The 24,489-nt window shown below is 40.0% G+C and overlaps 1 protein-coding gene across 1 annotated transcript; it reads left to right on the top strand.

The window, feature by feature from the left end:
• Positions 1–5,076: 5,076 nt before the first annotated feature.
• CFAP221 (cilia and flagella associated protein 221) lies at positions 5,077–22,448 on the top strand. The gene is made up of 24 exons (XM_062498453.1): positions 5,077–5,430; positions 5,905–6,005; positions 6,984–7,070; positions 7,176–7,271; positions 7,685–7,785; positions 8,301–8,404; positions 9,322–9,481; positions 9,906–10,026; positions 10,113–10,224; positions 10,432–10,540; positions 11,280–11,367; positions 12,484–12,573; positions 13,416–13,511; positions 14,686–14,776; positions 16,265–16,392; positions 16,833–16,913; positions 17,342–17,449; positions 17,569–17,724; positions 19,186–19,344; positions 19,728–19,822; positions 20,368–20,457; positions 20,661–20,780; positions 21,697–21,738; positions 22,325–22,448. Exons 1-24 carry the CDS (start codon positions 5,295–5,297, stop codon positions 22,446–22,448), a joined length of 2,595 nt encoding a protein of 864 aa, XP_062354437.1. The 5' UTR covers positions 5,077–5,294.
• Positions 22,449–24,489: the final 2,041 nt, after the last annotated feature.

The following is a 24,489-nucleotide window of genomic DNA, read 5'->3' as shown; positions in this document are numbered from 1 at the left end:
CCCCGGACTAAGTGCTCTGCTGAGAAGCCGAGTTGGAGGAATGTGACTCAGGCTGCCTGCACTGCTTCTGCTCTCAACAGCTTTGCACATGCTTCCCACAGGAAGCACACATCCCTGAGAGCCAGAAATCGGGAAGCTGGCAGATCCTGCTGCAGGTGAGCCAGCTGCCTGAATGTCCCACCAAGCCCAGCTGAGCACAGCTGCTAGAGCTGAAGACAACTTCTAGTCTGGGATAAACAGGGAATCTGCTCTTCCCTTCCAAAGAGGACTCCAAATACTCCCTAGATTTCATCCTCTTATCCAGCATCTGAAGAAACAACCAGTCTGCATTTCATCCCAATACTATAGGCTGCAAGGTGTCATTGCATTTGGATCCCACTGGTACCTCGTTGTTTGGATGTAGATTCCAGACATCCTGGGTTTCCCAAAGACAATTCCTTGGCAGTCCCCTCACCTGTCAGCAGAGCACTCTTTGTTGTTCCTCCTCCTTTTTGTTTCTATGGCAAAACTATTGTAAAGGGGCTGTGTGCTTAGCTGGGTATGAGTTCCCAGCTGCCAAGGCAGGTGCTCCAAACCCTTGCTTGTCACATTCACTTCTAGCACAATACTGATAACAGCTTCAAAGTTTCCAAAGACAAAGTTTCCACGGTGTACCAGGGCTCTTTCTCAAAGCATGACAATCCTCAGCTTGTCTCAAAACATCTTTTACTACCTATTCCAATTTACCATTACCAGACAAGTCAAATTTCATGAAGGGCTGCCCAGAACACAGATGTTCCCCAGGTTTACCAGTAAAGTCAATGACTGGAAAAAATATATGGTTAATTGCCTGTGCACTGAAAATCCTGCCACTGGATGAAATGAGTCATCCACTGAGCAGCACAATGAAGGAATTTGGGTTTTCTAGCAAGTGCTGCCCTTTCCATGCCCATCCAGACTCCAGCTCATCTCGATATGTGAACCATTAAGATTGCTGAGTTGCAATGCTCCCTCTTTCCCTACACACCACCCTTGTATCTCCCCACAGTCCCAGAGCAGCAGTCAGGCAAGCGGCAGCCTTTGCTTAACCCCACACTAGCTTTGTTCTGCTCATCCACCACACTCACACAGCATCCATTTCTCTCAAAATGGCAAATACTTCAGTCTTCCCTGGCCCTTCCCTGCTACACTAAACTTGCAGGGAATTTCATTTCTTGAAGACATCTGCTTCCCCACAGAGTTTGGTTGAAAATATCAAAGGGTTAAACAAACTGTTGAAAGGGGGTCTGAGAGGCAGCCAGACAATGTCACTGTAGTAGCCTGAATAAACCACACTGACAATGTTGCATCATCTCAGTGGGGAGCCAAGTCTTTCTCTCTCTTCCTTTGGCTGAAGGAATATTTTATTATTCCATTCATATTGCAGCATCTTCCCTTAAAGCCAGTACTCTTTCTTGCATTTGTGTAATTCGGAAAGCTTTGCTTCTGAATGTACTTTGAAGTGTGGGGCTTTTTCCAAAATAGGCTCAGGAGTCTGGATAGTTGATGTTGGATTTAAACACTTACGGTGTAAATTAATAATCTGTGATCCTCCCATTTTATTTATGCACAGGCTGAGCGTTTGAAAGAATACGGATGTAAAATAAAACCTGGGAAATTCTCACCTGTGCAAATCATTGATTGACTTACAGCAGATGTCAGCCCAGTAATAGGGAGAGCTGGGAAACCTAACAGCAGCAGCAGACTACAAAGAATTATTACCGAGAATTCACAGAACCTCAAATGAGATTGTTTGTTTAATTAAACAATAGCTGTGTGCATTTGCTTTTATACCTACTCAGAATACCCCTTGACAATTTGTCACAGTTTGAATTTCTTTCAAGGCTGGTATTTAAACTGAAAAAGAAGCATCTCAATTTGTTCACTCCTCATTTTAACTTGAGGAGTAAATAAAAGAAATTACTTTTCTTGGTACTACTCTGATTGTAGCATTGTTTACTTATCAAACAGTTACTAACTTTGATGGTAAATATTTATTTATTAATACTTAAAAATTCCATTAGTGCTTGAAATTGCTGATTTTTCTCCTCCCTTTGCTAAATAATTAAATTGTTTGCAATGCCTTTACTACAGCTTGGCAATCAGGCCACGCATTTTTCATCTGACACTTGGAATACAGAGACAAAACTTTGGCAAGAATCAACTATTTAAACCCAGGTTAACATTCTTTATTTATATCAGCCTTCCCAAGGAAATCTGAAGGTTTTTTGGCTGATAATCCCCTCTTTTCACCTACCTTTTCCACTCATTTGCTGCTTCCCAAGAAACTTTAGAGTGCTCCTGTAGAGGTGTATCATGTTTAGACTCCCTGATGTGGAAGCAGACATGGTTTTTGTTTTGCATTCAGCTGTCACTGTCCAAACAGACTGATGTACATGTGAATTGTGGGGGAAAATATTCTGTTTTACCTCTATGTTAGAAAAACTGAAAGTGAACAATTTTATTCTTAGAATATGTAAGGAAAAAACTCATTGTGGAAACAATTCTGGTTTTTATATTAAGCCGATATTTGAGACATCATGTCAAGGTTATAGGAATAATTTTTTCTAACCATAAGCAATTGCATCTTACTAAAGTATGGGAACTATGTTCTGGGATCTGAATTTTATGATCTGAAGCTTTTCTTGTTTACATTTTTATCCAAAATGAATGTTGTCCAGATCACCTGTCTGAAGGGGAGGGGAAAAAAGAGAAGAAAACTTTGCTTTCTTTGCTTTCCCTTCTCTCCTGTACCCACTTAGGTAAAAAACCCTCATAATTTATGGGTGGTATGAAAAATACACGGAAGAAAGGCTTTCAGGGTTACTTTCCAAGGGATGGTTCTTTAATCCTAAAAGCAACAACATGTAAGTGGGGAAGAGTGGTGGGGGGAGAAAAAGAGGGTTTTTTTAAAAAAAAGTATTGTAATAAACCTTTCAAAATCTGTTTTAAACCAAGTAAGACCAATTTAGGCGTTAAAAGATGAGAGTTTTAGAGTTTTTAAAAGAGAAAAAACGTGCCTCTGCTCTGTCTGTGGCCGCACTGGGATTCCGGAAAATGACGCTTACTTGGCGGGGGGGTGGTAAAAAACAAAAAAAAAAAAACAAAACAAAACAAAACAAAAAAAAAAAAAAAAAAAAAAAAAAACCCCACCACTTATTTTACTCTTTTTTTGTGTGCTTTCGCCATCAGAGGAGCTGGAGTGCCGCTGTGAGGATCTCGCCCGGCCCAGCCGCGAGCGGTGCGGCCCAGCGCGGCTGCCCCGTTGCCGAGCGACCGCCGTGGGGCCGCCGTGAGGGCCGGGCCGGGCCGGGCCGGGCCGGGCTGTGCCAGGGCTTTGCCAGGGCTGTGCCGGGCTGTGCCAGGCTGTGCCGGGTTGTGCCAGGGCTCCGGGAGGGCTGACAGGGGGAACCGGGCTGTGCCGGGGCTCCGGGAAGGCTCAGAGAGGGATCCGGGCCGTGCCGGGGCTCCGGGAAGGCTCAGAGAGGGATCCGGGCTGTGCCGGGGTTTCGGGAGGGCTGACAGAAGGATCCGGGCTGTGCCGGGGTTTCGGGAGGGCTGACAGAGGGAACCGGGCTGTTTTGGGATTTCGGGAGGGCTGACAGAAGGATCCGGGCTGTTTCGGGGTTTCGGGAGGGCTGACAGAGGGATCCGGGCTGTTTCGGGGCTCCCTCGTGCTGCGGGAGCAGCAGGTACGTGCTGTGTGTACAGCGATGCCTTTTCCAGCCTCATGCAGCAGTAATGGCTCTGCACCGCATCCTTTGGTGCGGTGAGGTGTGCGAGGAGCCCCGAGACACGAGAAGGGATCAGAAAGCCCGAGTGCTGACAAGGACAAGGGCGATTACCTGGTCTGAGGGCGTTTGGGGTGAGTTTTGCCTTAGGCTCCCAGTGTGTGTTGGAGTTGGTGAGCCGTGATGGCATCATCACTGTAAATTCTTGAAAAGGTTACACCAGGAATCCTTTGAGGAGACTTATGTCTCCCTGCACCTTTTCCAACCTCGTGTTGTCAATGTGGAATGCTTACCACGAGAAGGAGGGTGGCAGTGGTATAAATTAAAGTTGAAGAATACAAGTGGAAAAAATGTAAGCCTTATCCTTGTGTTTAGAAATTTTGTGCAGTGTTTTTGTCTGAGTTTGGTCTTGCTACCTCAGAAGAAATTTACTGTTGTGCTTTACAATAATGCAGCTCCTCTTACAGGTTTTCTGTTGTGAGTGGAAAATTTGTGCTTGGAGTTATTGAGTGGAAAATATTATGAAGGCCAGGTCCTGGTAACACATTATTTTAAGCTTCTTGCTTATTTATTATTTAATACTGCACAAAGCTATAAATCAAAACTGTGCTTTATGAGCTTGAAGCACCTCTCAAGTTGTTCCTGAAAGATCTAAAGCAGACTGGAAAATCAAACAAATACCAGAGAAGAGACCATAAAATGTAATGGAGGAGGTGGAGTAATGATTCAGCTTTGAAACTGTCGAGCACTGCCTGCTTGAGGGCTGAAAATCACAGCATGGCTTTTGAACTCAGTACTTGTTCCAAAAGTATCTTGTCTTTTTCTCCACATGGTTCTCCAGTTCATACAAGAGCCAAGGGCTCTGTGTGCTGTGTTTATGAAGATAATTTCTGGTGGATGCGTCATGTCTGGTGTATTTATTGTGTAAAATTTGCACTTGTCATTAGAGAAGTTTATGTTCTGATAACTCTGCATACTTAACATAGGATCTGTAATGCCCATAGCTTTCTGTGTTTACAGTTATCTTCACTGAACAAATAACCCAGATTATGTTATCCAAACAAAAGATTCAAATGCCAGTTTTCTCATCTCTCATATTAATATTTAAAAATTTAAAATTAATCTGCGAGTTAGCAACTCAAACACCCAGGAGAGAATGGAAGAACATCTCGGCAGAAAGCAGTTCAGATGGTGGAATTAGCAGAACCTGGTCTCTTCTTCTTTGCTGGGGGACATGAAGAAAGAGAGAGATGTTTTACACAGACCTGAAAGGCAAATGTCCCCAGCAAGCCTTAGAACAGATGCCCAAAGTGCTAGGCCTCACAGTGGAAGCAAGTTTTCCTAGAATTATTCTCTCTTTGCACACACAGACTAATCTACTTCAGCAGGGAAAAAAAGTAGCTCCCTCTCCTAAATGTTTTTGGGCAGTTTTAGGCAACAGATATTACCAGTGTGAGAGAAGATATTTTGATCATTATGTTGTTTTCATTTGACCACAGGCACTAAGGAATTTTACTGCCACAGAGAGCCTGTTTCTGTCCTGACATGGACCTGGTTCAGTCAGCCTCCCCAGACATCACAAACATTCAGGGCTCCTTCAAGAAAGTACCCAGTGTCCTGAGCAGTCCCGTGGAGGAGCCCAAAAAAAGACGTGCTGTCCCCAGTCACCTGCTGGAATCAAGTACGTTCCTGCTCTCTGACTGTTCCCAAAATTGTGGCAATTCTAGTACACACTTGGCTGGTTGCTTTTTTTTTTTTTTTTTTTTTTTTTTTTTGTGTTTTTTTTTTTTTTTTTTTTTTTTTTTTGCAACTCCCATCCTGTTGCTTAAATTGCAGCTTCCTGAGAGCCCAAATCATGGGAGGGATAGTCAGGAAAGAAATGGTGGCTGTTCCTGGCTGACCCTAAAGTTTTGGGGTGGCTTGTTGAAGCCATGATGCCAAGAGATTAACTGGTGGCAGGATCATGGATCTGCTGGGGTAATGGATGGTGCCATAACTTCCCATTTATAAATTTGTGCCTACTTAAAAGGAGAAATAATCTCTTTTTTTTGCCATTGATAATAAATCGGTATAGCATGATTAGACTACACCAACGGGAGTACCACTCATCATGTGTGTTTCTGGTCTCTTTTTCTCCCTGTTTTGTGATTTATAGAGATTTATTCAGAACATCAGAGAAGCAGGGTTGTACAGGCTGAGCCTGCTGTGTTGCACTATGGAGGATATGAAGTTGGAAAACATCACCAACAGATGCTGGTAAGTTTTAGACCAGGGATCCCCTTGGGGCTCATAAAAGGACAGCAGAATCTGAGTTGACTTCTTGTGGTCATAAGGCCTTTGCCCTGCAGAGTGCTCTAAAAAGCAGCACTTAAATTCAATGGTCCTGCGGTAACAAAAGAGACAAGTACCATCACCCTCCTTTATACTCCCTGTTTCCCATGTCTGCATCAGTGTTTGTGATTTGTGACTTGCACATCATGAATGAAGGATTTGGGCTTTAACTCCACATTTGTTTTCAAAATGTCCTTGGACTGTCACTGTGTCTGCAAACATGTTCACTGGTGGGAAAGTTTTGAAAGCACCTCTGGTCTTTTGCCAAGAACAATTTATTCTGAGAAAGGAAATTCTATGCATAGGTTTGATTGCCTTTCCTTGTGAATGGTTTGGCTGTTTCCTTTTCTGCTCTCTGCTTTCCTTTTGTCTGCCTTTGTTATTCATGTTTTAAGTGTGTTGAGACAGAGGTTGGTAGTTATGTTGGACTAAGTTCTCCGTATGCAATAAAAGTAAACAATTGCAGGAGGCTTTGCAGGATGAACTATCCAAAAGTTTGTTGGTTGTACACCAAAACAGAACCATGAAGTATTATGGAATTCCTGTTATTTCAGATGTCCCTGAAAGTGATCAATAAATTGTTTGTTCGAAATAAAATATTTGTTCCATTTGCACATAAGCAAAACAGCATCAGGATTTGATTCAATAGTAGCATCTTTGTAGCAAGACTAACTGTTATTCCTTGGTTAAAAACTGTGACATGTTTCCAAAGAATAAAAACACAGGATGTAAGTTTTGCATAATTTTCCTTTAAATTCAGAGCATATTTAGAATTATTTCTGCTAAATCTAAAATTACTACTTCTTTGCTATGGAAGGTTTTACTAAAAGCACTGTTGGCATTCTTAACTGACTTCTTATATTGTAAAGTGTTTTGTGGTTTTTGTATTCTTTTGTTCTACAGAAGCTGATAAATATTTCTACCAATGCAGTAAACCTTCACATAATACCACCCCAGACAATGTACTTTCAGATCAAATACAACAAAACAGTAAGTGTCAGAAAGTCTTCACACTGTTCTTTGCATGCAGCACAGGTTTTGTGCCATATAGGCAGCTTTTACATGGCTTCTGTCTTGTTTTGGGTCATTTTCTAGCACCGTCTTGTACCTGGCTTGTCCCTTGTGGTTACTGTTGATTTTTGCCCTGATGAATGGAGATATTACTATGACTGCATCCGGATTCACTGTGAGGTGAGGATTCATTGCAAAACAAAGAGTGGTAAAGGAATGAAACAAGTATTAGAGCATGATGATAGTGATAAAGGTGCAGTTAATCTTCTAGAGACATACAGATTTATTCCCAGTGAGTCTTGATTGGAGTATTTAACTTAAAGCATTAAAAATTTTTCTCTGTAAACATCCCAGAGCAGTAGGCAAGATTACATGACTTATTCTGCTATTCTTTGCCAGTAGATCACTTTTTATGACAAATAAATGGAATTAATGTCTTATCTGAGCAGCTTAGAGGAGCTCTAGAGAGTTGCATAAAGAGTGGAAAGACAGGATCCTTTAAGGTTTCTTCCAGCTCTTCACATTATATGATTCTATGATTTACTAATTGTAATGTATAAATATTTGCACTTTGTTTGGTTGGTTGTTTACAGGGAGATGATACTTTAATTGTTCCCATGCATGCTTACCCTGCTATGAATGTTGTAGAATTTCCATCATTTATAAATCTGTCTGATGTATCGATTGGTCAGAGGTGAGTAAAGGACACACATTTGTCTACATTTTGCATCATTATTTCTACAGTGGTTAAAGTTCAGTTGTTCTGATGTGTTGGAATTTTCAACACTTTCTTTTCTCATCATCTTTCATGGGGAGAGCCATGGGAATAGGCTGATTTCTGGTTCTGTACTCATTGCTCCAGTTTGCATTGTTTGTACTTCCTAAATATTGCAGTGTAAGAATTTGAGGATGGGCATAAATAACTTCCAAAAAGCAATTTACATTTTTTTCCATAATTAAATTCTATATGGGTAGGAGAAAGTAATGTCCAGCATTCAAATCAAGATTTAGTGTTTATTTGCTGGGGGAATGAAGGATCTGAAATATTTTGCTATTTTGTAACAGTGAGAAATTGTGAATTTCACATTAATAATCCACCCCTCTAATGCAGGTAATTTAGTGCATGGTGTGTATAATAAAATTTCCCAGCTTGTAATTGATGAACAACTGTACTTTGATTAATTTAATTTTTCCTTTATCTCTTTTCAGTAAGGAGTATGTTATCCCATTGCAGTGCAGCTGTCCCATAGATTTTGAATTCCACATTGATATTATTCAGCCTCACAGAGCCTTCACTGTCCAGCCAACATTTGGTAGACTGACTTCTTTAAAATTATAAATGCTAAATCTATATTTATTAAGTGTAGTTACTTGTAGCAGTTATTCAGTGCTGTACAGAAAAAATATTTGCCTCAGGCAAAGCTTTTGCAGGTAAATGCTGCCAGTCATTTGCCAGCCTCATGGCAAATAGCCATCTTGGCTGTAAGTTTCTTTAGGCAATGCCCAGCTGTGACAAATTGCCAGCTCTGGCAAAATACAGCACGTTCCAAACGGTCTGTGCAGCCTTTATCTTCATGGAAGAATACCCTGAAAAAAGTGTCATCCAAGTAAAACTTAAGTCAGAAATTTTGGTAGCCTGAAACTATGGCTGAAGGCCATCTGAAAAGTACTTAAAAGTTTCAGCTCCTACTCAAAGCCATTGTGCTCAGAGTAGTCATAGTATCATAGAATCACTTAGGTTGGGAAAGACCCTGAATGTTTAGGGATATGAATGGTAGTTAAGGAGGTTGAGAAAATAATGTATTGAGTAGCAAGGAAATAAGGTCAAGCAGAGACAGGTAATGCATCAAATCCAGATGAGTCCCCTAGCTTGGAAAAGCACAGAGGAATGTTTATAAACGATTTGCTTGTGAAAGCAGAAGGTGCCAAAGACTTAAGACTAGCAGATGCAAGTGCAGAATTTCTACATAAAAACAGGCAGTCATTTGCACAGCAGTATGAAATATTATAGCCCTACTGTCGAATCTTTCTGCTATTGCAAAATATCTTCTATTATCTGGCAGCAGACACTTTTTGGAAGACGCTTTGAGACCTGAAAGATTTTCCATGTCTGCTGCCATCCACTCAAACAATTAAGTTGTTTAAAAAAAAGGTAGCCCAGAATCAATTCCAGCACACTTATGGACTATGGACTCTATGGACTCTTACTGTTTTTCTCCTCTAATCACAGGAATCATTCCAGGCAATGGAAAAGTCAAAGTAACTGTGAAGTATTCCCCACTTGAGTATGGAACAGCTCAAATGGCAATGCAGTTACGGATTTCAGAGTTTCACTCAAAACCCTACGTGTGTGTATTCACAGGAACATCAATACCACATCTGGCTCTGACGTATGTATGGCTGACTGGTCTTTGAGTGTTTCAGCCCAGGTCTAGGAGATATTCATGTAACAGGATTTCATAAGATTTTGCTATCATTTTAAGCATTGGTTTCTTTGGAGACTTGAAATGCACTGATGTAATTGTACTGTTGATACGTGTGTCTGATTTTTTACACTGTTTGTTTAGAACATCCTTAGTCTATATGAAATGATGCAAACAAAATAAATATAATGAGAAGTTACAAATCCTTAAGGAAATGTTGAGCATCCTCAGCTTCCATCATTCCCACTCATTATTCTTATTGTTGAGGCCTTGCAAGATGCAGGGGATTTCAAGCCTTTTGGGCTGTACTTAAATTTTTTGTGAAAAAATTTGACGTATGTGCCATTTAGAGAGTATTTACAAAAGAAATATGTGTCCTTCTGATATCTAGAAAAGGCTATTTTGATGAACAACAAAGTCATCCAGAGAAAAAAGCTGTGCCTGGAAAACCCGTGCTGTGGAGAAGAGACCGGGTCAGCCAACTACAGTCGAAGCCTATTCAAAAACTAAAGGTGTGAAAAGATAGTAATTGCAAGTACTTTTCTTGGCTGGAAATCTTTCATGTTTCTGTTTCTTCCTATCAATTTATATCTCATAGGAAATTGAATACCAGAACCTCAGATTCCCCACAGACTTGTCAAATCCATATGCTGTAGCTACTGTTTTGATTCAGGAGCCAGGCAAATTGAAGTTAAAGGACATAAAGGAAGGTAAAGTAATTAAGCAGCATAAATTTGGCCTTAGCATTATTTGTAGCTCTGATGAGGAGCTTGGCTTCAGAATTGCTGATGTGACTTGTTTCTGTGAGAACTCTCAGCTTTATGTATTAATGGGTAAAGTCATCTTAAAGGATGGTTTTCACAATTAAAAATCAAATCTAGGCTTTGGTGTGATATGGCTTTCTGATGTTCCTGCAGCCCTTTCGCAAGGCAAAGAAATGAGAAAAACCAGACAGATGAAGGATGCTATATTTCAACAAAAAGTCAAACAAAATGTTCAGGAAGAGGAAGCAAATCATCTAAAGTGGTAAGTGTTAGTTAAACATGTTAGTTAACCATGTTAACAAGACTGGGATTTGCTTAAACAAGCAAAATCTATGGATGATGTATGCAATATCCACTAATGCAGAGTGCTGCAATTCCACGTCCTGATACGTTTATTTTAAGCCTAAATTATTGTTGTTTTATTTGTTTTTTTTCCTCTCCTGCTAAGAGCAGACTCAGTAGTGATCCATAGTAATACCCAATGAGGACTTTGATTGCGTTATTATTCCACTCAGAAAGGAACCTGCTGAAAACCTGCTTCACCTAACCTTGTTCTCAGGCATCTCATCTTGTGCCCTTAAGGGCAAAGGAAGATTTTGTCATGGCTGTCAATAAATTGAGGCTAAAATGAATAATGGAGTAAGAGCAGCATTACACCTGGAAGTGTTGAAAAACACGTAGATGTAGTGCTGATAGATGTGGACATAGTTTAGTGGAGTGTTAGGCAGCATTAGGTTAATGACTGGGCTCAATGATTTTAGAAGATTTTTTCAACCTTAATGATTTCATGATTCTATTGTACATCAAAAGGTGCAAAGCAGAACACAGTTGGATCTGTAAGCACATCATGGTTTCATTTGAAATCCATAGATCAGCTCATACACTGAATGTCATGGATACCTGGGCACCACAGGAAGAGAGGGAAATAAGTCTGTTAGCCTTTGAGTAAAACATACTGTGCATTAAGAAAAGCATTTTTCTTATCTCCACTGTAAATACAGGCAAGTTCATAAGGGAAGTGATCCAATCTCTGTGGAGTTTAAAAAAGAGATTATTGAAAACCGACAAAGGGAAGAAGAGCAATACAAGGTTGGTCTTTGATGTTTTTTTCTGTAAATTTAAAATAAAATTTATACTTTCAGATTATGCAGTGCACTGTGAATTGTGTCAAGCTCTCTACGTGTTCAGTTTTTCTTCCTTAATCAGTGCAAACCTGTGCTAGTGGTGTTGTTACTGCAGTCATATCTTTATTGTGCTTGCGCATCACTGTTTCAGGGGTGTTTTTATCTTGAAGGTAGACAGAGAGAAGAGTAAGGTATTACCAGAAATGTGACAATATTTGCCCAAATGAGCAGATTTGCACCCAGCCACTCAATCTCATCAGGGTGCCACATTCCAGCATAATCCTGTCAGCACCAAGGCCACATCCAACATTCTGTTTGTACTGCACCTATGAGGAGCTACTATCCTGGATAGCTCTCATTCCAAGAGCTAGATCCAGTCAGCACTCCCACACAGAGCCATGGGGAGATAATTCATCAAGTTGCACTTCTGCATTTTCATCCTCTCTCTCTTTGGTTTCTTCCAGTCACTATAGGATGCAGGTCCTCTTCCACACAGGTGACAACAGCAATAAGCAATTCTTGGTGGCAAGAAATATTTTTCCTAGTGTGGCACAGCCCTCAGGGACAGGTGGAGTCTGTCCCTCTTATCCTGCCTCCTGGGTATTCAAGTAGCTTCTGGCATCCTACTGACTTCCAAGTGTTTGTGGGAGTGAAATTATTTATACATAGGGTAAAGGCTTGATTTATACACTGAATTAGGCAATATAAAACATTACATTTAATACTGAAAAGAAGGAAATGAGTGAAAAAAAAGCTCTAAATTGTGAGATTGATGTAATACTGAATTAGATGTAGGTTAACTTTATTTAGAAGGTCCTATTTCCTAACCTGCTGATATGGCTATACAAAGCAAACCATGGTTTTTTTTAGGACAGACATTTGGTTGAAACTCAGACCTGAAAAGACATTTTTTTTAGTTTGTTTGACTTGCTTAAGGGTTGCAATAATCACACCCTAAAAGGTAATGAAGTCTGTGTTTTGTTAAACACCTCCAGAGTGTTACATTGTGAGTTTCCCTAATTGTATTGGAGGAAAGAATTCACAACGTACATTATGCTAGTGTGATTTTTCTTCAAATTAGCTTCAAAGAGGAGATCCTATCATAGGACAGGAGTTTCAGAGGGGTGAAGTAGAAGTTTCCTTCAGACGTGTTACCCGGCATGTTGACCAGGTTTGTTAATGTTTTTATAGTCTCCTATATGCATGCTAAATTATTAATTATTAATTAATAATTTTCCTCCTGATATTCCTATTTCTTTGTCAGTGCCTTCTTTCCCATTTTACTTTTAGGTAGGGCAAGCACCATGCTACATGTACAACTCATCTTCTAATGTTCTAATCTAATATGAGAGTCCAGTGGAAATCTGCAGGCCTAACCTGAGATTTATATTGCTTGTTTCTGAAGGATCTCTCAGGAGAAGCTTTCTCATGCCTCAGTGTAAGGTTAAGCATATCACAAGATTTCCAACCTTTACCTGCAGGTCAGATTGACAGGAACCTTTCTAGTACTTAGATTTTTTTTGCCCTTCTCTTTGGTGTCTTTCACTCTTCTTTGGGTATGTACCATTACTGGAGAAAGGATACTGGTTTTGCTGGATGTCTGGTTTGAGTCTTTGCAACTATTTCAACTTCATGTCTGTGCAAGATAAAGTGTGTGTTTGGTGGAGCCCTTGTCCATTCTCTATGCTGTCCAACTGCCCATGGAGTGCATTGAAGTCATAGTCTGTGTTGGTCATTTGTCTGTATGCAGACCGTGCCACATTATCTCTGCATTTGCTGTGCTACATCTGCAAATATTTGGTGATTATCTCCCATTAAGCCCTGCCGTGAAGGCTTCTGGTAAACTGCCAAAGCTGCAAATATTTTCACTGGACCTAATTTCAGTATTTAGAAATAACATAGAGATTCAGGCCAAAAAATGGCTTGGGATGGAGAAAATTTCTCCTTTATCTAGTTGTAAACATGGTTGTCCTTTTTCTTTTCTGTTTCCTTTTTTAAAAATACACTGTGCAGCAACCAAGTGTCCATCCCACATTCGACTTGCTCCATAATAACCCTTGGGACAGCAGAAAGAGGATGTTCAGGAAATTCCAACAAGCAGCATACAAGGTAAAGTGAACAATCAGAATGCAGTGTGAGGGCATGACACCTGGGAAACAGCACAAAAGAACATGCAACCAGCACGTAAGGAGTGTTCACAGCTAGCTAGGAATTTGGTAGTTTGGTAAATATGCCCCTACCTTACCAGGAAATAAGGATCTGGAGTAAGTTTTGTATTTAACTCATCTTTCATATTGCAATTGATATTAAACAAATGCAGATAAATTCAGATTTTTTTAGAGAAAAGATACTTGTGTACAAAAAAAAAAAAAATTTGAAAATGCATATAGAGTACTGCACCCACTTTTGGGCCCCTAGTGCAAGAAAGACTTCAATAAGCTGGAGTGAGTTCAATGTAGAGCCACCAAGATGTTCAGGACTTAGAGCACTTACTCTCTAAGGAGACACTTAATCTGGAGAGGAAAAGTAGAGGGAGAGAGCAGCACTTCCAGCTCCTCTGAGGTTACTGATGATGGAGAATCTGTGCAATGGTGCATGATGGGAACATGGGAAACAACAGGTCGAAATTCAAATGAGGGAATAGACCTGGAAACTAAATATTATCTTGCATTACCACTTCTCTTTCCCCAGTAAATCTTAATGTAGCAAGCAAAATGGAAATGGCCTGCTCTTCCAGTCCAGTTTGGATATTCTTCAATCTATTAATAATACTGAGGTCTTGAAATTAAATGCTCTTTTCTGTATTTTGCAAATAAAGAAATGACTAAATGTCCCCAGCTGGTATTAACACCTACGATTCTACCTTCTTACCCTGTAGGAAATGGGCAAAAAACACAGTGAAGGTTGCTGTTTACTCCCCTCATTCTCAGAGCCACAAATATTCATATGGCCCTGGTTAAATGACCATTCACCTTCTATTTAATCTGTATATGGCAGTAAACACAGCTGAAGGATCAGGACCTAGCCGAAAAAAAGGTCTGATTAACCTGTAAGACTAAATTAAAAATTTTAACTGTATTTATTGTGTAATGTCATTATAGAGTTGAGATCCATTCTACATCTTTCCCTCCCATTTTCTCCTGAACAGAAAACAATATTAAAAATTCTAAAACAGAGATGTCTGAGTGAGCTCTGGAGAATAAATACAGGTGTAACATATACAGTATTTCTCTGGCTGTAAATCTCAGGGTGTTTGACTTAAATTTAAAAATCATTCCCTCAGATTTTGGTTCAGATTCGTCTAAATCGTTTATTGCTTCTGTTCCGTGGACTGACCAGGGAAGCCGGAGGTCTGGAGGAAGGGTCTGTGCCTGGTAAGGATTAGAGGAACAAGTTGATAAGAGTCCTTAAAAAGGAGTCTTCCAGAAAAATATAGAAATATGACAAGGTAGAGGCATAGAGTGATTTGAATTGGATGGCCTTTAAAGGCCTTCCAGTCCAACCTCCTTGAAGTGAGCAGGGACATTTTCAACCAAAGCAGGTTGCTGTACAGCCTGACCTTAAATGTTTTCAGGGATGGGACATCCACCACCTCTTTAGGCAACTTGTTCCAGTGTTTTATCATCCTTGCTGAAAAAAAATTTCTTCCTTAAATCTAGTCTGAAACTACCTTCTTTTAGTTCAAAACCATTACCATTTGTCCTATGGCAACAGGCCCTGCTAAAAGGTGGGAATGGCTGTAGTCAAGATACATCTATTTTCCATACATATTATTTACCATGTTTAAGCAATGTGGTTAACTATTCTTAGGAACCTTGCAGTTTATCTACTTAATAACAGGGCAGAAGCTGTGGATATTCCATCACTGGAACTGTTCAAGTCCAGGTTGGGTGGGACTTTGGGCAACCTGATGCAGTGATAAATATCCCTGACCCTGGCAGAGGGGTTGGACTAGGTGATCTTCAAAGGTCCCATCTGACCCAAACCATCCTATGGTTCTATGTGTAGGCCTGAGGAGCAATGAAAAGGCAGACAGGACTGTCTGAGAGACAGGGAGGTGAGCAAATCAGGTGGAGCCCAAGAGGTGAAGGTCACAGGATGAGAGGAGCTTACCGTAGGGGGATGGAAGGGGGAAAGACAGCTGAATGTGATAAAGGCAAGATGTCTGAACTCAGTGAAATGAGACAGTAGGAACCATGAGACACACTGCCAGGTGGCCAGTACTGGGCTGAGTTTTTGTCCTAATTGTTTTCTCATAGAAGTGTTTTTATCAATCACTTTTTTTTTTCACACTGAAAGTGCTGGTCTGGAAAAGTGACTTGTTATTTAACATTGTAGAAGAAAACTGGCTTTGGGTGGGAGTCACAGTTGGGTAAATGGGAGACAGAGAAGAATTTGAGTCTCTTTATTTCCCACTCCCTTGTAGACATACACAGTTTGACAGGTCCTGAGACACACTGTTCCATATTAGGCCTTTTCCTGCTTCTGCAGATAGGCACTTTTCATTCCTAGGATGCAGGAGATGCAGGAATGCTGCAAATAGAAGGTGTAATGATATTTAGTGTAAGAGAGACCTCTGACTTGTCTCAGCCTTGCTGAGAACCATGCTGGAAGGAGTGGGCTGAAATGTCTTTTTGGGAAAGGGGAAATTAAATCTGTCTGCTATTCAAGGTATTGTACTTGTATCTTGTAGACGTGACATCTAAAGTCTTTAGGAAGTATTAACTTACTTTTTATATTAAAATTACTAGACATCCTGGTTTAGGAAGAAGGTAAATACATTTTGTGGCTTGATTCTATTTCTGAAACAGTGTATTAAGATATATTACAAAATCTTAATATTTGGTTTCCACTCATGACAGAAAGCAAGAGTTTCAGCAAAGCAGAGAAGAGTGAAGAACATAAGGACTTTTCTTTCAGCATATCTGAAGATCGTATATTGCCTTTTGAATTCCCCTTTTTCAGTTCCCGTGAACTAGACAGTTTTTTGGTAGGTACAGTAATTCAAATGTTAGTCAGCTCTCTAGACAGAATTTCGTTGAAGACATTGGCCACAGGGCTGGTAGTCCTTATATTAAAATTGCACAGTGTGACTAGTGTTTTGGGGTTCTGACAAATTAAGCCAGGACTTCAGATTTACTAAGGGTTCTGCTGAAAACAGTAAAAAAATATTTTCATTCTCTTAATTGTATCCTAAAACCATGAGCAATTTATTCATGTTCAGAGACAGTTAACATCCATTTTTCAGAAGAAAAAAAAAAAACTGAAATGCTGGAGTCCAAGAAAGAATAGCAGAAGTATCAAACTATATAAAATAAACATTTGCACAATTATTTCCATATGTTTTCAATTAGCTGTACTCCTGGATTGCTGCCAACATGAAACAGAATGCCCACCATATTACTGGTTTCAAATACTGTTCTGTTTCAGGCACCTGATGCTCTTGGCCTAGTTCCTATTGAATCTGTGGACGTGAAAGTCGAACACGTTCTTCCATTTCATGACTTGAAGGTGCGTCAGTGCAGCTCCCTCATGTTTCTATTACCTGTCCAGTTAAATGTTTCCAGCCTGATTCAGTGGCCTCTGCACAGCCCAGTGAAAGTGTTGCCTTGAAAAGGCTGTATGATTAGCATGCTTTTATTCAAACCAAATCTCACCAGTTTCCATAAGTAACCAACTTACAGTCAGCAACAGCCTCCTCTCTCCAGACACAGATTAATCACTTCAGCTGAAATCACTGAATCTCAAAGATCAAAGTCCGAGTGAAGTATAGCTTCTTAAAGTTTCAGTTATATATGTTCTGGGAGAGTGTTCCAAGTGTCTTTGACCATGGAGATGTGATGTGTCCATGATCAAGCCAAATGTTCCAGTCCATTTATGAGATAACTGAAAGTTATTATTGTCATTTCCTGCAGCACATCTTTTTTCTTTGCACATAGGTTCCTCAGCATTGCAAAATTATGAAGTATCAGCCATTTTGTACACACTATGCAGCTACAAGTTACAAACCTGTAAAACTTTCTCGACCACTGAGGCAGGGAGCCCAGGTAACAAAGTCATTCTCAACCCTAAATTTCCACAATTTTATTTGATTAATTTTGCCTCAACATTTTATACCGAAATATTTATTGTACTCTGAAAATCTTTGATGTCTGTGTTTTTCAAGGATGAATTGATTCAAGTAGTTCCTTCTCCTGAGGGGCAGCTCTCTCAGAGGAAAGATTTTGACAAAAAAGCAGCAGAAGAGGATATTAGCCTGTTAGACCTGGTTCCTCCCCGAGCTTTAGTCCACCCAACAGAGAGCAACCCACTTCGCATTTTTGTAAGTAGGAGTTGGCTTCTGTAAAGAGCCTAAGAAAGGAGCAGAAGTGTGCTTGTTTCATCAGAAGCCTCATGTGGAATTTGTGGGCAGTTTTCTTACTCAGATTGGTTATAAATCTGTCCAGAGTGAGAGCAAACCTTCATAGTACAAGCTGTGATAGCTAGGAGTCAGAGAGTTCATCCCACTGAGAGGGGCACCATTTCAGTTTAGGGTGGGTTTTGATCAGTTCAGGGGAGGGATGATAAGACAAAATTGCAATGATAGCAGAGAACTGGAGACTCTTCCAGTCTGACATTCCACAAATGATCAATAATCATGGGATTTCTGGGAACTCCATGGAGCCCCTCCCTCTTCTCCATTTGTTTCTCCATTTGGATGTTAGAGGAAAAGTAGAATCTTGGCATCTCAGTCCATCTGTAACCATCATATTCTTGCCCAGGTAGGTAGGATAGGTGCAGTCTTTTCTTGCTGTTCAGCTGGGTGACTACAGATCTGCCTAATCCTTGGGTAAACTGAGAAAAGTAAAGTCAGACTCTACTCATATTGCATCCTGCTCCCTTAGAGTTTCTAGTTCTCACAGCATCCCAAACCACATTTCCAAATTATTAGGCACAGAGATTCAAAAAAATCACTGCCACTTGTATGGGAGGGTTTTCTGTTACCGTCATCATGTAGATTGTGCTACTTGGCACCAGCTGCAGGTGGTATTTCTCACAGTGCAGCAGGGTCTGGAGGTCCCCGAGGTGTCTCTGAGGCAGAGACAGCAGTAGGGCTCAGTGCAGGGCTGTGCATGGGCACAGGCAGATGTCCCAGCCAGGATGGCACCGTGCCTGCCTTGGGTGGCCTCTGGCTCCCAGCCCTCCCTGGCTGCAAGGGGCCAGAGCCCACTGTGCCAGTCTGGTGACCTTGGCATAATGTCTATGATGTAGACTTGTCCTCCTCACATGCAGCCAGGACTCCAGTGCTGATGAGATCCTCTGTGCATCTCTTTCATCCCTCTGTCACATCAGTGTAAGAGCCAGGCACAGCTTGATCCCACACTACCCAGCACTGGGCTTTATCCTGAAACAGATGCTAGTGCAGGGAAATGGATGGCAAAATGTTTGCTGGCTTCCACCATAGCAAGTCCATTTTCCCTTCTTGGATTCTGAACTATTCAGAGAATCAGCAGTGGATTTCACAGTAATTAGGCAATATTTTTTTCTTCCAGACTTGGATACAACAGCTAAATTGGCTAAATTGCTGTATTTTAGACAGTAGGGATCATGAGTAAGTCAGACAAAATTGTAGGATGAGGGGAAGATACAGAAAATAAAGGATCATATCAAACAGAACAGGCACAGTGAGACAAAGCTGTGAGTACGGGGAGACTACATTAGTTATAAGAACTGAATTTTCATAAATTTGATTTATTACAGTACTCAGACCAATTTATTAAAATAATCTCATCATTGTTTTTAGAACCCCATTCCAGGATTAGTTCCATTTTTACTTCCTTTGACCTATTGTGAATCAAATATTGAATATCATCTTTGTCCTCATCCAAAATACACCTTCACCAAGGAATGTCCCAAAGGATCCAGTATTCCAGTCACACAAAAGAAATTTCTGGATCACAAGGTATGACCTTTTGGGTTTATTGTGTGGGTACCTGTCTTGTGAATGCTCTTCCTGAGAACTTGCTCTAAGGAATCAAGATGGAAGGTAGAGTCATTCTAGATATACTTCCAAATATAAATTATGCATGCACCTAAATAGTCAGTACATGAGTTAGAATAACTAGTTCTAGTTAGGCTTTATCCATGTCTCTTATTTATGCCTAAGTGTTTCTTTGGTCTTTCCATGTGTTCACTGTTGTATTTTCATGTCCTTACAGTGATGGAAGGATCTTTGAAATATTCAGCTCCTCAAATTCAATTTTCAGCCAAGATGCTCTGTTCTGCAAGCCTCTCCCCACAGCATTATGTATTAGAGGTCTGATTGTGTATCACTTATCATTTCAGGAAGTGATTTGTGGAGTAATGGAATGGAGAAAATTCTCACCACTGGAGTATTCCACTTTTTCTAACATTGCCACATTGACAAATACAACACTGAGGTAAGAAAGAATTTGTTGAACATAAGAAAGAATAGAATATACAATGACTCTATCCTGCAGTAATTTCTGCTGCCTGTAACTGTACTGATCAGTCACTAGTCCCACAGATGAAAGTGGGCCTACAGGTGGAATTAATTGCTGCTCAGAAATCCAAAACCAACAGAAAAAACTCCTACTGAACTCCTAGAAGGGTGGGTTAAGAACAATATCATTAGAAGAGCTTCCTAGTCCAGGAAGGAGAATTCCAGTCTGGGCTTTCAATAACATCTCTCCTGACAGGTTGTTGACTCAGTCCTAGAAGATCCCAGAAGGTACAAACTTTGTCTGTCTGTAAAATCTTTAATTTCTGGACATTTGCACCCACTGGTAGCCAGCATCTCTAAGGCTCACATTCCCTCATAACACAGCAGTTTCTGGTGCAGAAAGATTTTCCACCAATATTTAAAAGTACATCATCTTCATTGTAACTGCAAATGCAGTGAAGCTTCAAAATATGAAAATACCATTAGTATTAATACATTAAACTAATACCATTTCCATCACAGGGATCCTTACAGTTTAGATATGCTTCCAAGAGATGTACCACCAGTGCTGAATGACTTACCTGAAAGAGACAAAGAGAACATAATTGACCAGTAAGTTTCTTCTCTATTCTGTATATGGTGTTATTGACTATGTCTAAACTACTTCTGTGGGTGTGTCAAAGCCTGTCCCAAGAGATCCTCAAAGGCAAAAGCACAAAGTCTCCTTTGCATAAAACATACTTTTGTTCTGGTTGGCTAAAAAAATACTTTCGAAAGGACAAAGGCAAATTGTTCATTATCTTACTAATTTTTAGTGAGACAGATGAAGCTGAGTTCATCATGATTCTTACTCCAGAGATGGTGAAAGCTGAATTTCCACAGACTGGGGGTGCACTCTCAGAAAAAGATGAAGAAGAATCAGCAAAAAAAGAAAGGTATTTTTTTTTTAAATTAGGAGAGAGGAATGAAATCTGAAGTCAAGCATCCTTTTCAGAATTGCAAGGAAAGTCATAATGAGATGCTTTAGAGGCTCCATCACAAGTGGGATGCAGATCTAGTACTTTGAGAAAATTGCACTGCAAATTCAGTATCTGGATTTTACTTCAGAAAGCAGCTGTGAGCATGATGCATTGGCCTGGATCTCTCTCACTATGGTTATATCAGTATGATCTAACAATTGAGGCAGTTTGCTTGCTTTCTTAGAAATGTTCAACATTCTTGGACCATTCTTTTGCTTTTCATTGACCCTTTTGGTTACATATTTATTAATGCTGCCAGAGAAAATGACCCTTAGAATTTCCCACTGGCATCGTGATTTTTTCTCTGGCTTTTCCTGTGAGTGTTTCATGTTTGCTCTGCCTGAGCTTCACACTCCAGCAGCATACATCACAGCAGGCAGTGTGGGTGACAAGTGACTGCAGAGCAACACAGGTGAAAGTGCTGAGTTCTAACCGTGGAGAAAGTGAATTCATTTCTGTCCAACAGTTGTCCCCTCTTTAAAGTGCTCATGATGTGGCTTAGATAACAGGATGTGAAAGATAACCTGAAACTTCCAGAGCTATCAAGGGATTTGAATGTCTGCTTTACTTTTAGAGGGGAACAATTTGATTGGCGTTTGAAATCCCATTCAGCTCTCAGCCATTAAACTTTAAAACTGTGCTGCATATTGTGAGGTCTCTGACAAAACACTGATTGCTGTCTCGTGATTACTACAGCACTGATTGAAAAGAATTGTAAAAATGTAAATGTGATGCACTCAGTGCTGGTTTTTACATTTTATGACACTGGTTGTCAGAACATGGGGATTTGGGGCAGCTTGTGTAACTGAAGAGTGACCTTTTTCCTCCACAGTGATACAGTGCTGGATGGAGCTTTTCCTGGGAGAGTAATTTTGTAACCTTAAGTTTCTTCCTTAAATCTTAGATGTTTTCTGAAAAAAAAATAAATAAAATTCAATATTAGACAACTCTGAGTATCGATATTTACTTGTTGAAATCTTCCCTATTATTTTGGGTTTGTAAAGAGAGAAGCAAAAATTTCTTAGCAAACAATGAAGTCACAATCCTTTATGTTGTTACTGAAAGATTCTTTGTTGTTACTGGATTGGTGTTTCACTAGATGACAGCTATTGCTCCTTTACAACAGTTTCAGCATTTTTGTCCTTAAGGCAAATCAAGTTTTCATGTGGCTGCTCTTGTTCTGACAATCACAGCATGCATTCCTACATGGATAAAATGTATACTCAGTCCGTTTGTGTTTACCTGTCAGATGGTTAACTTTCCTAACTGGCCAAGACAAAGAGTTAAGTGTTCTTTCTACAGTTTTGCTACTTTTCCAATTCTGCATAAGTAATGGAATACCCTCCGTGTTCATTATGAAAAAAGAAGTCACGAGTGCCACTTTCTTTGGATTTTGAAGACATTCCTAAGTAGTTTCTGTGATTATTATAATTACAAATGATGCTTTAAATTTCTTGCAGAGACCCACACAATGGTCCAGATGGACATTTTCAACTCCAGAACAGCAAGAACAGAGAGAAAGTTCGAAAACATCTGGAGACATTGAAGCTGAAAGCACTCAATAAAACCCTTATTCTGGGATAAGAGTAATTTTACAAAGTGCATGGCCTGGCCCTGTTTATCCTGTTAATGTATAAGGCCTTCCCTATCCCAGCTACATTCTCTTTTGTTCAGTGAGGTCAGCAACTTCACATGCAAAGGAAGAGAACCACCAGTAATGCCACCTCTGTCAAGGACTCTCACTGTGCCCCCTACCCCAAACACAATAATTACTCCAGTGAGAAACCTCAGCCTTGCACCTGCTTATTTTGTTGTGGTGAAAAGGACCAGAAAACCTCAGTACTACCATGTAAATAGTTTGGTAATTAATTTACAGCCCATAGTTCTCAAATAAAATGTGAAAAGACCTCATGACCAAAATCTTCTGATTTTTTTTTTTTTAATTATGACCTGTCCTTGAATTTTTTCAGGTAAGTTGCTAAACCTCGGACTTGACAGTAAACTATAAATTTGATATTTTTAAGGAAAAGGAAGCCTGAACACCATTACTGTCTGCAAAGACAGTGTCCAAACAAGTCTCATTAGCTGTTCAGGGATTTAATTCAGTGCACAGGTCTTGGTAAAAGCATGCATGGGTTGAGTGAATGAACTGCAGAGCCTCATGAAAAACCTATAATGCTCTGGGTTTATTTCCTAGGGAAGGAGATTTCTCAGCATATCATCTTGCAGCTAAGATGTCTCCTACTTTCTTGTCAGCAAGCTGGACTTCAGACAAAATTGTTTTTATCCATACTGAATTGATTGCTCATTTTACAGAGTGGTCCAGGCTGTTTGTGCTGAAAAGCACAAATCTGTACTAAAAGGCATGGAAATTGCAGCAACACAGATTCCTAGGAGCCATACTTCTTTCCAGGCATACTTAAAGCTCCTAAGAGAAGAAGTTTATTTCATAGAATGATCAGTGTAGACAAGCTGTAAAAAGCCCAGGGAGATAGAAAATGGAAAAGCAGGTTGGAAAATCTGCAGAATAGCCTGTATGATAGTAGCTACAAACTGTCTCTGCTCTCTTCAAAGAAATAAAAAGCTATTAAGTTTCTGCTAACTGTCTAATTGACAAGGGATTGTTCAGAATGCAGGTCTGGTTATCTGCAGATTTCTCTGACTACAAACAACTGCTTGAACTTGTACACATTGCTTTTTTTCTTCTACAAGTCCTGAGGGAAGCAGCTGATCTTTTAAGAGATGAGCTAAGAGTTGAGTATGTTTATTAACATGACCATGACAAAAACATTATCACAGTTTACAGTGAAAGCATTCACAGTTCATAATTCACTGTTTAGGTAAATCTAGCATAGATAATTCTTTGGAACTGTTATCTATCAGCTAAATATCTAGTTTACTAAAGATGAAATAAGTGTCCAGAAACAATAGTGATTAAACAAAGTTTTTTGTTTTGTTTTTGTGGTGTTTTTTTGTTGTTGTTTTGGTTTTTTGTTTTTGTTTTTTTTTTTTTTTTTAAACAGCAGTTTCACCCTGCCTCCCTCCTCCAGAACAGTTTCCTGGACATCCCAATGGAAATTAATCATGCTTCTCCATTCTCCAGTGGTAGACACCAGGCTTCAAGGAAATTAACCTCCTTTCTGTAGAAGTCATCCTCCTTTCTGTGATTTAAGGTTTTTAGGGTCCAGGTTTCGGTGTGCAGAGAAGGTAAGAAAATACTATTACCTTGCACTAAAATCTTCCTAAAATTCAAAGGCACTGCTGGTAGTGTGCAGATGTATTGCTTTATATCCCTCCAGGATATGGAGGCGATAAACCATCAGAGCCAGTCCAGCTGTGTCTAGGAGCATGAAATTTGGCTAAATAATCTGAAGTCTTAGGTTTTCATGAGACCACTTAAGTCAACCCCTGGCTGACTACTGAACACTTTCAGAAATGGGACATAAACCTTAAGAATTAAAACCTGCAGTTGGTGGCTTTTCACAGTTCTGTTTTCAGTGTTTGATAAAAAAGACTGAGATGTTACAGAAAATTAATTGGTAGAAAAAGGAGTGATACAGTAGAAAATATGCCTTATTTGGGGAATCTAAGGGCTGCATTTTACTGATGCAAGTGGGAGAGTCAA

Source organism: Cinclus cinclus, chromosome 9 (assembly GCF_963662255.1).
Source record: "Cinclus cinclus chromosome 9, bCinCin1.1, whole genome shotgun sequence".
In the NCBI taxonomy this organism is placed as follows: domain Eukaryota; kingdom Metazoa; phylum Chordata; class Aves; order Passeriformes; family Cinclidae; genus Cinclus; species Cinclus cinclus.
The sequence above is the reverse complement of the archived record's forward strand: the minus strand, read 5'-3'. Positions and strand labels throughout refer to the sequence as shown.